This window comes from Bombina bombina, chromosome 1 (assembly GCF_027579735.1).
Source record: "Bombina bombina isolate aBomBom1 chromosome 1, aBomBom1.pri, whole genome shotgun sequence".
NCBI lineage: Eukaryota > Metazoa > Chordata > Amphibia > Anura > Bombinatoridae > Bombina > Bombina bombina.
Genome location: NC_069499.1, coordinates 738,736,569 through 738,752,546, shown reverse-complemented (window position 1 = coordinate 738,752,546; position 15,978 = coordinate 738,736,569). Strand labels below are relative to the sequence as shown.

General features: G+C 40.7%; 1 protein-coding gene across 1 annotated transcript; it reads left to right on the top strand.

Moving 5' to 3' along the window:
• Window positions 1-211: 211 nt before the first annotated feature.
• On the top strand, window positions 212-907 carry LOC128660704 (transcription factor SOX-4-like; the record flags this gene model as incomplete). The annotated part of the gene is given in 3 exon segments (XM_053714665.1): window positions 212-540; window positions 542-590; window positions 593-907. Coding segments are annotated over 3 exon segments (693 nt in total), but the record flags the coding sequence as incomplete, so codon positions are not given.
• Window positions 908-15,978: the final 15,071 nt, after the last annotated feature.

Below are 15,978 nucleotides of genomic sequence, written 5' to 3'. Positions count from 1 at the left end.
CAGCCTCCCACCTGACACATCCCACCCCCTGATTCCTCCCAAACAGCTCCCTTCCCTCCCCCACCCCACAATTGTCCCCGCCATCTTAAGTTTTTTTATAGCATATTTACATATGCTGCTGTGTAGGGTGCCCCCTTAGCCCCAACCTTCCTGATCCCCCCCAAAACAGCTCTCTAACCCACCCCACTCTGCCTTATTGGGGGCCATCTTGGGTACTGGCAACAATTCCCCCGTGAAGAAGAGCAGCAGGACCAAGTTGTGCAGCAGCAAGCAGCCGAGCAAGCTGGTGATGAGCGGTAAAGCCTTCCAGGAACAGCCGTGTATGCTGAACCACCATTCGCTTTACAAGTCCCGGACCGCAGCCTCCAGCTCTAAGCAGGAAAGTTTGGAGAAGAAGCCAAAGCACTGTGTCTACATTTTTGGTGCTTCGAGCTACCAGAGCTCTTCCCCAGTTGCCATCCCAGCAAGCCCTACCCTGAGCAGCAGCTCTGCCGAGACCAGCGACCCACTAAGTTTGTATAAGGACGCAGGCTGCTCCATTTGACTATCCTGACTACCTCTCTGAGCACAGCGGATACCCCTGGGGATCCTCTCTCCAGGCCCATCAACCTCCCACTCTTCCTCCTCGGCTGCATCCTTGCCTTCCTCAGCATCCTCCTCCTCTTCTTCATCCTCAGAGGAGGAACTGGAGTATGAGCTGCTGGAACTTAACCCCAGCCCGGGCTTTGAAAGCATGTCCCTGGGCAGCTTCAGCTCATCCGCCCTGGACAGGGACATGGACTTTAACTTTGAACCAGGCTCATGCTCTCACTTCGAATTCCCGGACTATTGCACCCCAGAGGTGAGTGAGATGATCTCAGGGGACAGGCTGGAATCCAGAATTTCCAACCTGGTGTTCACCCACTGAGCTAGGCAGCCCAGATAGACGGGGGTAATGACCCACAGTTATGGAGTATCCACTGAGAGAGAGAAGAGCAGGAAGAGCTCTCTGCTGAAACTAACTGAATGAACCTCTGCTTTACTTAGATAAAATACAGTAATATGAAAGGGATTTTTGTCTTAGCAGCCCATTGTGTTTCTGCAGAGCCCTTTAACCATTCAATTGATAGGAAGACAAATATTTTTTTTAATCAAAATAAAGCATAGAAATAAAACTTGTAGCATTGAATAAACCAACCTGTACATTTGCTACAAGTTTTATTTATATGCTTTATTTTGATAAAAGAAAATGTTTGTCTTCCTATCAATTGAATGGTTAAAGGGCTCTGCAGAAATATCGGGACAAGGAATACCTGCATTCTATACTAAGTTTAGCTGCAGGAGCCACCTCTATCACTGCATACAAATGCAATGCGCAGCCAATGGATTCAGTGCTGATAATTCACAACTCCCCTTGATAATGTTCTTCACATTTTATTTAAAGAAAAAATAACAACAAGGAAAAAAAGATGCTGTCAAAGTGTACTGTGTGGGGAATATGACATATTACAGTGCCAGTGAGTAGTGGCCCGAATACAATGACGAAAAATGGGCGGAGCTACACAGACATTTTAAAACGGCAGCCGAGTGAAAAGTAAGTGATTTAACTTGAAAACGGATTATCATTAAAAACTGGCATATTTTTGGAAAAAAACAATCTAGGGCAACTTTATGGATATATGTTAAAACTATTTTTGTGTCCCTTTAAGTGACAATATAGGGATTCTAAAAAATCTGAGAATCTTAAACGCACACAAAGAGGACATTTTAAAATATATTACTTTTTTATTTAGTTATTTATATATTTTTTGTAAAACAAATGTTTTATGTTCCTGTACCATTGAGGTGTATCAATGTCCACGAATCATGGGAGATCTGCTTATCAGGCCGTTGAGAGTTAAGGTCAAGTTTCACTCTTAAACAAAGGTTTACTCTTCAACAAAGGATACAAAGAGAGCAAAGAAAATAAATACATTGTTAAATGTTTAAAATGACATGTTGTAGACTTCTGGTGGTCGAGCCTGAAGATGGCCACTATTTTTCACAGCTATGTTTCAGAACTTCGTGTTTGAGTCTATATGTGGCTATAACCTGCGCCATCTGTATGCCCCTTTGCAATCATTGCACTTGGGAACCTTCCAGGATCAGGATACAATTTCTGGCTGCAGAGGAGCCAGTTAACTCTTTTGAAGCCATTTGGCTCAATCTTTGAGCATATATCTAACAATGTGGAGCATGTTGTGACTACCTTGACCACTCTACTAGCACCTCTCTTTGATTCCTTACAGACATCATTGGAGGAAGTCCTATATGAGATACGAGCTAACAAAGAATCAAAGTGCCCCAATTAAACTTCTGTGAGCAAGACAATGCAGCTGATCCCTGCCCTGACTGAATCAGAAACGGACAGGTTTTGGGTAGAACTGTGCTTAGCTGCTAAGGATGAAGCAGAGTGTTACGGTTTGCTTGCTGTTCAAGTAGCCCCTTTTTGTCATCAGTATTACTGAGAGGATGGAAAGAGTGTCGGAAGTTGGCGATGTTCTTGGACATGGTGTTATACAGTGTGACATGAACTTACACTTAGGGGACGATTTATCAATGTCTGGCAGACATGATCCGCTTTAGCGGATCATATCCGCCAGACATCACTGAATGCCGACAGCGTACACTGTCGGCATTTAACATTGCACAAGCAGTTCTGGGTGGGGTGTCAATCAATCATGTACGATCGGGTGGATTGCAGACCGCAGCCTCAGAGGAGGCGTATGAGTTAAAAAGACCGCTGCTTCTTAACTCCTGTTTTTGGCGAGCCTGAAACAGCAGCATTGGGGCCGATTCGAGCAATGGTAAATCGGCCCCTTAGAGCTTTCTCTGCTCAGGAAGATCTCTACGGTAAATGGAATCTCTGTTGTTCATGACCCATCAACAGTAACAAATGTGCTTCTAACTGTGACAATGTAACTTTCAAATCACCCAGTAGTACGGTTTTACATTAAAGCGGTTCTGGCACAAACATTCTATCCACAGAATAAGAGGAGAAATCCACTTACGATAAGTTTCCTTGTTGGTTCACTTTAAGTGTTTGTCTCACCTCATACAATTTTATTAAAATATTGCACTAAAAAATTATAACGGATCAAAGATATGAGATATCGGGTATTAGAAAAAAATGAAGACAAAGGCATTTTACAATGACTGACATAGACATATATGAAGATAAATTTATTTAGTTATAGATCTGTACAAATAACATCACATACATACACAATTATCTACATTCTACGTTCACAAAACATTCTTGCAATATGAAATAATTACTATTTCATGTACTATTTCAGAGAATAACATGACGTCATTCTCTTTGCGCACAATCGGAGTGTTGGAATGATTTTTTTTTCTATTTCTCTCCTCCCATGACTTCTATGAATACATGCTCATGCACGTGATCTGCCTCTTTCAGCTACAATCCGTAACGCACGCTATCATTTTCTCTTTTTTAACTCGTAATATGGGAGACCTACGGTTTGCGAAAATTGATAAATTCTTGCGAAGGTCCCGCAATGACAAATAGATTGCGAAATCTACTTTTTGGCACTGTAGTTATGTGTTTTACATGTGTGAACATCAGTAGAAGGTCAAAATCATTTCTGAAATTACATTACATAAAGTATAAATCACAATCTATTGTATCATGGCAGATATGAAATAATTATCAAATATTAACACATATTTAAGATCAGAATTTAAACATAATATAACATTAGGAATTATTCTATTTATCACGTTTTTTGAAGGAACACCAATGCTATACTGCTTTCTATAAATTAATATATGTGGGAGATAATCACAATACATACATACATGTATATAACACACAACAACAAAACACACATTTATCTTTTTAATGATCACTCATTAATAATGTTGCAAAGTATAACAAGTGAATGAATATTTGGAAAGAAGACAGGCATGTAGCTAATATGATGACATCATTTTAAGCTTGAACCATAGAGATTGTATCATTAGGACTTTACTGCCTCTTTAATCAGTTTCTCACTCGATCTTACATATACGCAGATGAGAGGTTTGGAAGATTTTCATTATTATTGTGATTTCAATGGTACACAGGAAAATATTGAAATATCGTCAATCACTTATATATGTCAGGCGTTACTTTATAGTTTTGGAACAATATTTCAGCAACATTGTTCAATCAGATTCTATGCCATGTCTATGCACACATTATAGACAAGTATGCACATTAAATCATTTGAGCGTGGACTTGTGTTTTTTAATATAACATTGTGTTTACTAAGTATTTGTCACGCATATGAACAAACATTAGGAAGATACACTGTATATGCTATATTTTAGATTTGCATTCACGCCGCTTAGATACAATCAGGTGTATACATTTAGCAATCATTGTGAACATGCTACCATTGGACATTTTGGACTATAAATCACCCAAACAACATGACCAATACGTTCTCTTATGACAGACATTGTATCAGATCGCTTTTGTGTGTTTGATTACCTTGTTTATCATTGCGTGTTTGCTTTGCTATTTGGCTACTGCTTCTTGGCTCTGCAAATATGGACAGTCCTGAGTTACCTTTTGTTGGTGCTGTTGGACAACTTATGTACAACAGACTCAGATGGGCCAGGCATCTTGAAGAGGGGCATGTGGAACGTCTGAGGAGTAGGGCTCCTCCTGTTCAGGTTTTTGACATGTATCAGCTCAATAGGTAGCAGCTATTGAGCCTTTACGATGTACTAAGACCTTATTTGGAGCCACGCAAGCGTATTTGCACTGCAATCCCTTTGATGTCCAAGATGCTTTGCTGTATACATGCTATGGCCTCCGGAAACTTTCAATCCACGGAGAGTTACTTATCCGGCATGGCTCAAGGCACCTTCTCTGTGGTTTTTGACAAGTTTTTGAATGATATGAAAAGAAATTGACAGCGTTTTATAGGATTCCCTCAAAATGAGGATCATTGGAGACACTTCAAGAGGGAATTCTATAATATAGCTAAAATGCCTAATGTTTTGGGATCAATAGCTTGCACCCACATTGCTCTGCGGGCTCCAGCAGTAGGGGAGGTTCATTTCCAAAATCGTAAACACTTTCATTCTTTGAACTTGCAGTTAATTTGCGACTTCACCCAGCCGGGCACAAGTGGACCTCCAGAGGGGCAGAAGTCTTCATCCGATCCGGGCAGAAGAGGTCCTCCAAGCGGCAGAAGTCTTCATCCAAGCGGCATCTTCTATCTTCATCCATACCAAGCGGAGTGGGTCCATCTTCAATCCAGCCGACGCAGAGCCATCCTCTTCAAACAACGTCCTAACACTGAATGAAGGTTCCTTTAAATGACGTCATCCAAGATGGCGTCCCTTGAATTCCGATTGGCTGATAGGATTCTATCAGCCAATCGGAATTAAGGTAGGAAAAATCCTATTGGCTGATTGGATCAGCCAATAGGATTGAGCTCGCATTCTATTGGCTGATTGGAACAGCCAATAGAATGCGAGCTCAATCCTATTGGCTGATCCAATCAGCCAATAGGATTGAACTTCAATCCTATTGGCTGATTGGTTCAGCCAATAGGATTTTTTCTACCTTAATTCCGATTGGCTGATAGAATCCTATCAGCCAATCGGAATTCAAAGGACGCCATCTTGGATGACATCATTTAAAGGAACCTTCATTCAGTGTTAGGACGTCGTTTGAAGAGTATGGCTCCGCGTCAGCTGGATTGAAGATGAACCCGCTCCGCTCCGGATGGATGAAGATAGAAGATGCCGCTTGGATGAAGACTTCTGCCGCTCTTCTGCCCGGATCGGATGAAGACATCTGCCACTCTGGAGGTCCACTTGTGCCCGGCTGGGTGAAGACGGCTCAAGGTATGGAGATCTTCAGGGGGGTAGTGTTAGTTTTTTTTAGGGGGGATTGGGTGGGTTTTAGAGTAGGGTTGGGTGAATGGGTGGTGGGTTTTAATGTTGGGGGGGTATTGTATTTTTTTTTACAGGTGAAAGAGCTTATTACTTTGGGGCAATGCGCCGCAAAAGGCCCTTTAAGATCTATTTGTAATTTAGTATAGGGTAGGGAATTTTATTATTTTGGGTGGATTTTTTATTAGGGGATTAGATTATGTGTAATTAGTTTAAAATTCTTGTAATTCTTTTTTTTTTTTTCTGTAATTTAGTGTTTTTTTTCCCGTAATTTAGTTTATTTAATTTAATTTTAATTAATTGTAGGTAGTTTATTTAATGATTGTGTAGTGTTAGGTGTTATTGTAACTTAGGTTAGGATTTATTTTACAGGTAATTTTGTACTTATTTTAGCTAGGTAGTTATTAAATAGTTAATAACTATTTAATAACTATTGTACCTAGTTAAAATAAATACAAAGTTGCCTGTAAAATAAAAATAAATCTTAAGCTAGCTACAATGTAACTATTAGTTATATTGTAGCTAGTTTAGGGTTTATTTTATCGGTAAGTAATTAGTTTTAAATAGGATTAATTTATTTAATTATGTTAAATTTATTTAGTTTAATTTAAAATATATTTAAGTTAGGGGGGGTTAGGGTTAGACTTAGATTTAGGGCTTAATACTTTTAATATAGTAGCGACAACATTGGGGGTTGCAAATTAGGGGTTAATAAACGTAAATAGGTGTCGGCGATGTTAGGGACGGCAGATTAGGGGTTAATAAAATTTAACTAGTGTTTGCGAGGCGGGAGTGCGGCGGTTTAGGGGTTAATATATTTATTAAAGTGTTTCCGATGTGGCGGCGATGTCCGATCGGCAGATTAGGGGTTAATATATTTATCAAAGTGTTTCCGATGTGGGGGGGGGGTGCTTCGGTTTAGGGGTTAATAGGTAGTTTATGGGTGTTAGTGTACTTTTTAGCCCTTTAGTTAAGAGCTTTATGTTCTGGCGTTAGCCCATAAAACTCTTAACTACTGACTTTTAAATGCGGTAGGAGTCTTGACAGGAGAGGGTCTACCGATCACTTCTTCCAAGACTCGTAATACAGGCGTTAGGAAAATCCCATTAAAAAGATAGGATACGCAATTGACGTAAGGGGATTTGCGGTAGCCTAGAGTCGCGGAAGAAAAGTGAGTGGTACACCTGTACCTGCCAGGCTCGTAATACCAGCAGGCATTAAAAAGCAGCGTTGGGACCTTTCAATGCTGCTTTTTAAGGCTAACGGCAAACTCGTAATCTAGGCGTATGTTATTAACAGTCTAAGGAAATACCATAAATTGCCTAAGTACTCTTTATAACTCTATAGAGAAAAGATGGTTATAAATGGCAATAGTGAAATATATCTTGATATGGGACATATACACTCTAGAACCGTTGTTCGGGGACAATGTTCCCAAATTGCGGATAATTTTAGTTGTAGGTTAAACTATGCTAAAAAGTGAGGTTGGGATGGCCATATCGCTGCCACTCTATGTGGCGCCTTAAAAGAACAGTAACAATTTAACTGCTTATTAGTGGACGCTTCCCCTCCCTGTTGATAGTTTAGTCCCACTATTGTTCTATACATACATACAATAGTGGACAACTTGACCCTATGGGATCATTGTCCCCATGTCCCCATAATGAGCATATATACAAGGTGCTTACTCTGCCAGACATGTTTAATAAACACTAGAATATTGTAGTAGACAGGACACATGACCCATGTCATATATTATGTCAAATGTGCGTCGTTGGACATTTATCCTATATGGGCCTTATTAGACAATTGCCTTAATAACCCTATTAAATATCCAAAAATGCTAGGTTTTAATCCCTGAAGTAATGCTCAAAAAAGTCTGTTGTCAACCTTTATTGCCAAAAATGTATCAGATCATAATCAGAATTTAAAGGGACAGTCAAGTCCAAAAAAACCTTTCATGTTTTAAATAGGGCATGCAATTTTAAACAACTTCCCAATTTACTTTTATCACCAATTTTGCTTTGTTCTCTTGCTATTATTAGTTGAAAGTTAAAACTAGGAGGTTCATATGCTAATTTCTTAGACCTTGAAGACTGCCTCTAATCTGAATACATTTTGACCACTAGAGGGCATTAGTTCACATGTTTCATATAGATAACATTGAGCTCATGCACGTAAAGTGACCTAGGAGTGAGCACTGATTGGCTAAACTGCATGTCTGTCAAAAGAACTGAAATAAGGGGGCAGTCAGCAGAAGCTTAGATACAAGATAATTACAGAGGTAAAACGTGTATTATTATAACTGTGTTGGTTATGCAAAACTGGGGAATGGGTAATAAAGGGATTATCTTTCTTTTTAAACAACAAAAATTCTGGTGTTGACTGTCCCTTTAAGCCTTTGGGGTATCTGGTTTGTAATTTAAAAATCCAGAAAACCTCTCTTTTCCCTAGTAATGTTTCCCTATCACCCCCCCCCCAGGGGGAGTAGTGACTTTTTCAATATAGGTGAAGGTGTCAGCACTTTTGTCATGTATCTGTGTGAAGTGTTGTACCAAGGGTGTGCTGGCTGTTCCTAATTTAATACTGGACAAATGCTCTCTAACCCTTGACCTCACTTCACGAGTTGTGAGGCCCATGTACTGTTCTCACAGATAACACAGGTGATTAGGTAGACAACAAAGGTAGACCTACAATTGAGACAGGAAAGTTTTTGAAAGGTATGACCTGTAACCGAAGACTAAAACCATTCCCCTGTTTCTAGTTTTTCACAGGCCACACAAGCTCTATTGTGGCATCTGTACATACCAAACGTAGTTAGCCACGAGGACACAGCTTGTGCCTTCTCAGGAAGTTTGGTGGGGGCTAATATGTTGCCCAAAGTTTTGCCTCTTTTGTAGGCAAATTTACAGTTCTTTCCTGATAAATTTGCTAAACCATCATCAGCCCTCAGGAGCGGGAAAAGTCTTTTAATGATATCACAAATACTGTGATATTGTTCAGAGTAATCCGTAATGAACAGGATATGTTCCCCTCCTGAATTCTGAGAAGTCCCAGTTGGTTTCTTTTTACTCAATAGGTCAGTTCTCTTGCATTTCTTGATGGAATTTACAGCCTCATTGATGACATGGTTATTATAACCTCTTTCTTGGTGTAATGATACGTGTTGTATGTTAGAACAGATGGTGTAATAAAGTTCTGGTACCTAGTATTCACTATTGTAGGACCACTCAGCCTCACACCAAACCTTGGATTCACACAGATCTAACTTATAGGAATCCGGTTATGCTCATTGAACTGAGGGTCACTACTGCAGGGTACAGAGTGAAAACGGAGCTGTCACACAACCAAATATATGATAGATAGATATCACCAGATAAATATGATAGAAATGTATCTAATGATAGATATAATGAGTATACCACAGGGTTACAAATGTATGTAAATATGATAGAAGAGTCACACATACACAGTAGGCAGGTAATATATGTAGAAGTCACACACACTCAGTTATGCAAATACCATAATGTAGCATAGGTACAGAATAAAACCCCAATGTAATTTGAGAGAATGCTAGACTAATAATGTTTAAGGAGGAGTGAGTATGGAGACAACATGAATTACTAAGCACAACCACAGTATGAATTAGTTAGAGCTGATAACAAAACCTTGTCCAAAGTTGTTAATCAAGTTACTGTATATAAATGCAACACTTGAGGTGATGGTGATAGACAGGTAGTTATATTGGGATATGCAGATAGTAAATGATATGGCCGGCTGAAGTGTTAATAAGCCAGAACAGTCACTTAGGTTAGATGAAATCAAACAGCAAGCGTTACAATGACATGCAGAGATCCATAGTAGTATGCAATGAGTATGGCAGGTAAAGATATTTTAAAGTATGGAGGTTGCAAACAGTCAATTAGCGTATCGGTAATAGAATAAAAAGCATGAGAGTCAATCAAATATCTTGCAAAGGTAGTTAGCTTATACAGACCAAATCCAAGTTGTATTTCAGGAACAGCGTGTCAGCAGATGCTGTTGAGACCATTACCCTAGAAGGAGAGATAGAGAGAGCGCGGTACACGCGCTGGAAGAACGCTGAGATGCCGGGTGTGACGTCATACACACCCGGAGTAGCACAATGGGGAAACTGTAGCTGAACTTTTGGTTCCGGTATGTCTGCAGGAGCAGATTCGGTTATACCGGCACAGAGAAGTTGAGATGGCAATACTCAGCAGAGTTCCACAGAGTCAGGTATGAAATCCCCCTAGAGAGAGGAATGGGCTAGGTTTCTTAGGCAGGAGTCACTTATAGCAACTGAAACAAATTACCAAGCAGGGAGTATAGAGAGGAGGGGCCTTAAATAGGGTACAAGGAGTAAGATTTAGTTGAAATGATTTTTATTACCGTAAGTACAACAAATACAGGTCACAATGTTCATATCGTACAAAACGAATCCCCTCCGCCATCCCCTTAACAGAAGCTTTGGTCCATCACACATTGATCGGCTATGGAGAAGTTATCTAAAAGTCCATTAGCACATGAAAGCAATCTATTGTGGCAAAAATCTTCAGTCCTGTGTTGTTGAGTAGCTAATTATATATCTAAGTTTTTAAGAATGCAGCAAAGGGAACAGCAATAGGAAACAAATCAGACAATTTCTCTCTTCTCCCTTCTCCGCACCCAACATATTTTCTTTATATGCATTCCCTCCCCTTCCCCCTCCCCCCAACCTCTCAAAACCCAAACATAAACCAACATAAAATTAAATTACCAACAACTTGCCTGTCGCCTCTCTTCCTTTGCAGCAGATCCGGGGAAAGGGCCCCCACCAGTTTTTAAGCATAAGTCAAATCGCAGTCACCTGAGTATCTTTGTGAGTCGCCCAGCAACCCCTGTCTGTGGTCATCCTATCCTAATGTCAAAGCTACGTACTCCCGCCCCTTATGCATCTAATGTCCTGTCAGGATCCAGAAGTTCCATATTTTTAAGAATTGTTCATAGTTATTTTTAATGTGGGCTATCGTTTCCGACATTTTATATGTAGCTTGAATCTTGTCCATCACCTCCCCCCATGAGGGTGCTCCTGATTTCCAATATCTCACTAAGCAAATCCTAGTGGCCGTGCATAGTGTACGTATGAACGTGTTGATAGGTGCATTGAAAGGCTTTATGCGTTCGTTTAACAATGCTTGTGACGGTGTTAAAGAGATAGTTTCAGATAATACTTCTCTAAGTAACTCAGAGAGTTTAAACTATATTTGTTTGACCTGTGGGCATTCCCACCACATGTGGATATATGTCCCTGTTTCCGCACACCCTCTGTAGCAAAGTTTGTCTGCACTAATTAATCCTTTACTTGCTGTATATAACATTATTTCCCATTCTTCCTTAGAGTAAATTTTCTGTAAGTCCCTTTCCCATTTCTCCATCAGAGGGGATTTAGATGTGATTTTAGCTTTCTGTATTGCTAAGTATATAGCCGAGATTTGTTTTTTGTGACGTTTGGATGTGTTGCAGAAATGCTCTAGCGTTGTTAACGGTTTCCTTGAGCTATGTGTTCTGAGTTTGGTGATAGCTGAGGTCACTTGTAGGTATAAAAACCAATGTAGTTTCTCTGGGCTAATTTTCTCTTGTATTTGTTGATAAGTAGCTATTTTGTTATTATGTAAAAAGTCTGCTACCCTATATAGTCCTTTGTTTTCCCACTTCCCCAAATGTGTGTGAAAGTCTGGATTTAAAATGGTCTTTATTGGTCGCACTACCGAGTCTTGAGGGACTAGGTTCAGGGATTTGGAGAGCGAAACCCAGGTTTGCATCATCTCCATCGTAAGCTTTGAGGCCGACATTCCCCTGAAAGGGTGTCTAGAGAAGTCCCAAAGTATCTCCTCTGGGGTTTTGTAATCTGTCATCAGCGTCTCCACCTGCACCCACACCAGGTCCTTTGGTCTCTTACTCAATAAAGTAGTTTGCGCCAGTCTTGCTGCTTGGTAATAGTGTATTAAGTTTGGTGTTCCCACCCCTCCTAACTGTCTGTGTTGCTGTAGGATCTGAGATGGTATTCTAGCTTTTTTATTGCCTCTCAGGAAGCCCACCAAGTCAGTTTGTAGTTTGCTAAGATCAGTCAAGGGTACTTTAATTGGGAGAGCCCGAAAGAGGTATAGGAGCCTCGGAAGGATGTTCATTTTAATTGCCGTTAATCGGCCATACCATGAAAATCCGCCCTTTTTCCATGTATTTATATCCTTCCTAATTAATTTATACAAGGGGATATAGTTCAGTCTATATAGGTCTTCAATGTTATGTGAGATTTTAATCCCTAAATATTTGATCGACTCTGTAGTCCATGTAAATTCAAAGTTTGTTTCAATCAGTTTTTTAGTGTGATTGGGAAGGGCGATAGGGATAGCTTCACATTTTTCTAAATTAACTCTATATCCCGAAACATCAGAATAGTCCTGCAATACTCGATAAAGGTTTGGGAGAGATATAAGTGGTTTAGTCATTGTAAGAAGGACGTCATCCGCAAACAATGACACCTTAAATTCCTGCCCTTTAAGTAAAACTCCGTGTATATCTGGGGCCGACCGAATCATCGCTGCTAATGGCTCTATGCAAATCGCAAATAAAAGTGGCGATAGCGGGCAGCCCTGTCGAGTACCATTCAAGATATCTATTAATTTTGACTGATAACCAGCCGTCCTAACTGTAGCTGTGGGGCATGAATAGATGCCTTTGATAGCCTGAACAAACGACCCATGGAAACCTAATCTATTTAAGACCTCTAGCATGTAGTCCCAGTCTATTCTATCAAACGCCTTCTCTGCGTCCAAAGAAAGGACCAGAGAAGGCGTTTTCGATTTGCTGAGGTATTCAATTAAGGAGATTGTTCGTCTTGTGTTGTCTGGGGCTTCTCTGTCTAAAATAAAGCCTACCTGATCAGGGTGGATTAGTGATGGTAGATGTACTTTGAGTCTGTTGGCTAGAATTTTGGTGAAGATTTTTATATCCTGATTGATTAGGGAAATGGGTCTATAGCTTTGGCATAGCTTTGGATTTCTACCTGGTTTGGGTATGACTACTATTTTGGCCTGTAATATTTTGCGAGGAACTTCATTACCTTGTAAAATATCATTGCACAGTGAGACTACATGTGGGACCAAAATTGTTTTATAGAGTTGTTAACTATAACATCTCTGGGGGGTGCTTCATCTTTCGGTCTGGCCCGCAAAGCTTGGTGAGCTCTCTCCAATTGAAACTTCTCTTCCCCCACTTCTCCTGTTATAGCTTGAAATAGTTGGTGTAGGTAGATGGGAAGTTCTTCCGTCAAAATAGCCTCTGGAATCCCCTTTAACCGCAGGTTACACCTGCGGCTCCTATTTTTGAGATCTTCCATTTTATCATGCATCTCGCTAACTTCCTGTTGCTGCATGGAAATCTTTTGTGTTAGATTAGAGAGGTCTTCTGAGGTAGAGGTCTCATTTTCTTCTAGAGTGGCCACCCGTGTGCCTAAATCTGTGATGTCTTCTGCTAGGCTGTTGGTGACAGTGTTTTGAAAAGCATCGATTTTTTTCCCAGAGTTTATCGAAATTTTTATTGATGTCTTGTTTGGAGACAAGGGCTTTCAAGTCTGCTTTTGTAACAGGGATGGCATCATCATCCATAAGCTGAGAATCTGTGTCAGAGATATTATCTTCCTCTAGCCCCATATTAGTAGGTTCTAGAGCTTTCTCACTTCTGGCCGGTTTAAAAAATAGATTAGCTGTAGGCGGTTTAGACCCCTGGGCAGGCTTATTTTGCTTCCTAACAGACATGTTGATAGAAGGTTAATCCCTGATTACAAAGTCTGTGATAATATGTCAGATCCAAAAAAGATTGAAAAAGCATGCAAACCTAATCACTCCTGCTCCTCGCCTATCCTGCCGTGGTCATAGAAAAGTTTATAGGGAATTGTGTGGAGGATAGATGAGCCAGCTCAAGACAGGTCTGGATAGTGTTGAGGTATGGGGCAGATCCCTAGCCCTTATATTCAGGAAGGTTTTGTAGTATCCCTTATAGTTATTTATTGCAGTTACAGACAAACATTCAGCAAACCTTGCTAGCTTGATTGAGTTTTTTTCCTGTTCCCTAGCTGAGTCCATCAGGCAGGAGCTAAGTAATAGAGTGCTTTGATCCAGTGTGTAAATAGCATAATGTCGTTACTGGTGAGGGGGGGTTGCTTAATCTTAGGTGTTAACGATGTGTAGGTTGTAGTAGAGAGGCCCTCTTTTAAGCAGAGCCTGTCTGCTAGTTTTAATTATCAACTTCTGCACTTTATAACCTCCTCAGTATAGTGGATTAGGCAGCTATATCGCTCAGTAGTTAGATTAGGGCATTTTAAGTATAGGAGTGTCACGTGGCCTTTATATGTTTGCGCCCCGCCATTGCCTTCCACCTTCCTTCAATATGCCTGTTACCTTAGATAAATGGATTTAAAGTGCGCCCTGCATGCCTCATCTGTATAACCATAAGCAGTTTACTTCTATCCAGTTCTTGCTTTTGACCTACATGGAATTCTCCCCCCTCACCTTCCCTCTTACCAGAGCCGGTACAGTAAGATCACTCTTTCTGGCTGATCCGAAGCCTCACCGGGCGTCTCTTGCTGCTATAACATCTGTTACCCGGTTCTTGTAATGTCCGGTGTAGTCACTTAAAAGAGGTATCCTCTCAGGTCACAAGTTACATCTAGGGTGTATTATGCGGTGAATAGTGGCGGCACAGGTCCGTTCAAATGCAGCTACGCCACGCTTCCAAAATGGCGCGCAGCATCGGGTAGCTCCGTTAACCTCCAGTCTCCCCGCTAGCCTTAGGTGTCTGGGAATATCCCCTATATTGTTTCGGTGAGTGCACCTCTTAGCCCTCAATTCCCGGGGAGTAAATTCAGCCCTGCTTTCCTTGTATGTCAGCCATCTGAAACAGTTCAGCACGGAGCTCACATATTAAGCAGCCATCTCTCTTAGGCTTGCAAGGAGTAAGATTTAAAGGGACAGGCTTGATCAAATCCCTGACAGAACACCCCCCTCAAGGAGCCGCTCAGCCGATCAAGGACCTGGACGTTGGGGATTCCTTCGATGGAATAAGGAAAGAAGGCGTGGAGCCGTGACATTCGTAGCAGGCTCCCAGGAATCTTCTTCAGAATCTTCTTCCAACTGACCAGATACTGGAGGTGCTTCCGAAAGTATCGAGAATCCTGGATGGACTCAATCTCATACTCCATCTAATCTGCCACATGAGTTTGAGAAGCACCCATTGTAGGTGTAGCCCTGATAGAAGCGTAGGGTTTGAGAAGTGAGACGTGAAACGTTGGATGTATTCTCATGGAAGAAGGTAATAGGAGCATAACTGCATTAACATTAACAACCCTCTTAATTTCAAAAGGACCCAAATAGAGAGAAGCAAGTTTCTTGGATGGAACCTGTAATCTTAAATTCTTAGTGCTCAACCAAACTTTGTCACCCACCATATATTCAGGAGGTTTGGAACGTCGTAGATCATAATGACGTTTTTGAGCAGCTTGAGCATCATGTAGTATTTGTTTTACATTGGCGAAGCCTTTAGCCAGGGTGTTGACTTTGTCATTAACAATTGGTATGGGTGAGTTTTTAGAACTCTGAATATCATAAGAAGGATGAAATCCATAGTTAAGGAAAAATGGAGTTATTTTAGTGGAGGAATTTAGCATGTTATTATGAGCAAACTCAGCAGTAGACAGGAGTGAATGCCAATTGTCTTGTTCTAGGGAACAATAACAACAGAGATACTGCTTGATTTGTTCTCTCAGTTTGCCCGTTAGTTTGAGGGTGGAAGGCTGTACTAAGCTTTCTAGAGATATTAAGGGATTGACAAAGATGATTCCAAAACCTAGAAGTAAACTGTGAACCTCTGTCTGTAGTGATGGAATTCGGTAAACCATGTAGTTTGACCACATGATCTATGAAGAGAGTAGCTGTTTCAGAAGCTGTGGGTAGACCTCTATGCAGCAAGAAATGGGCCATCTTAGAA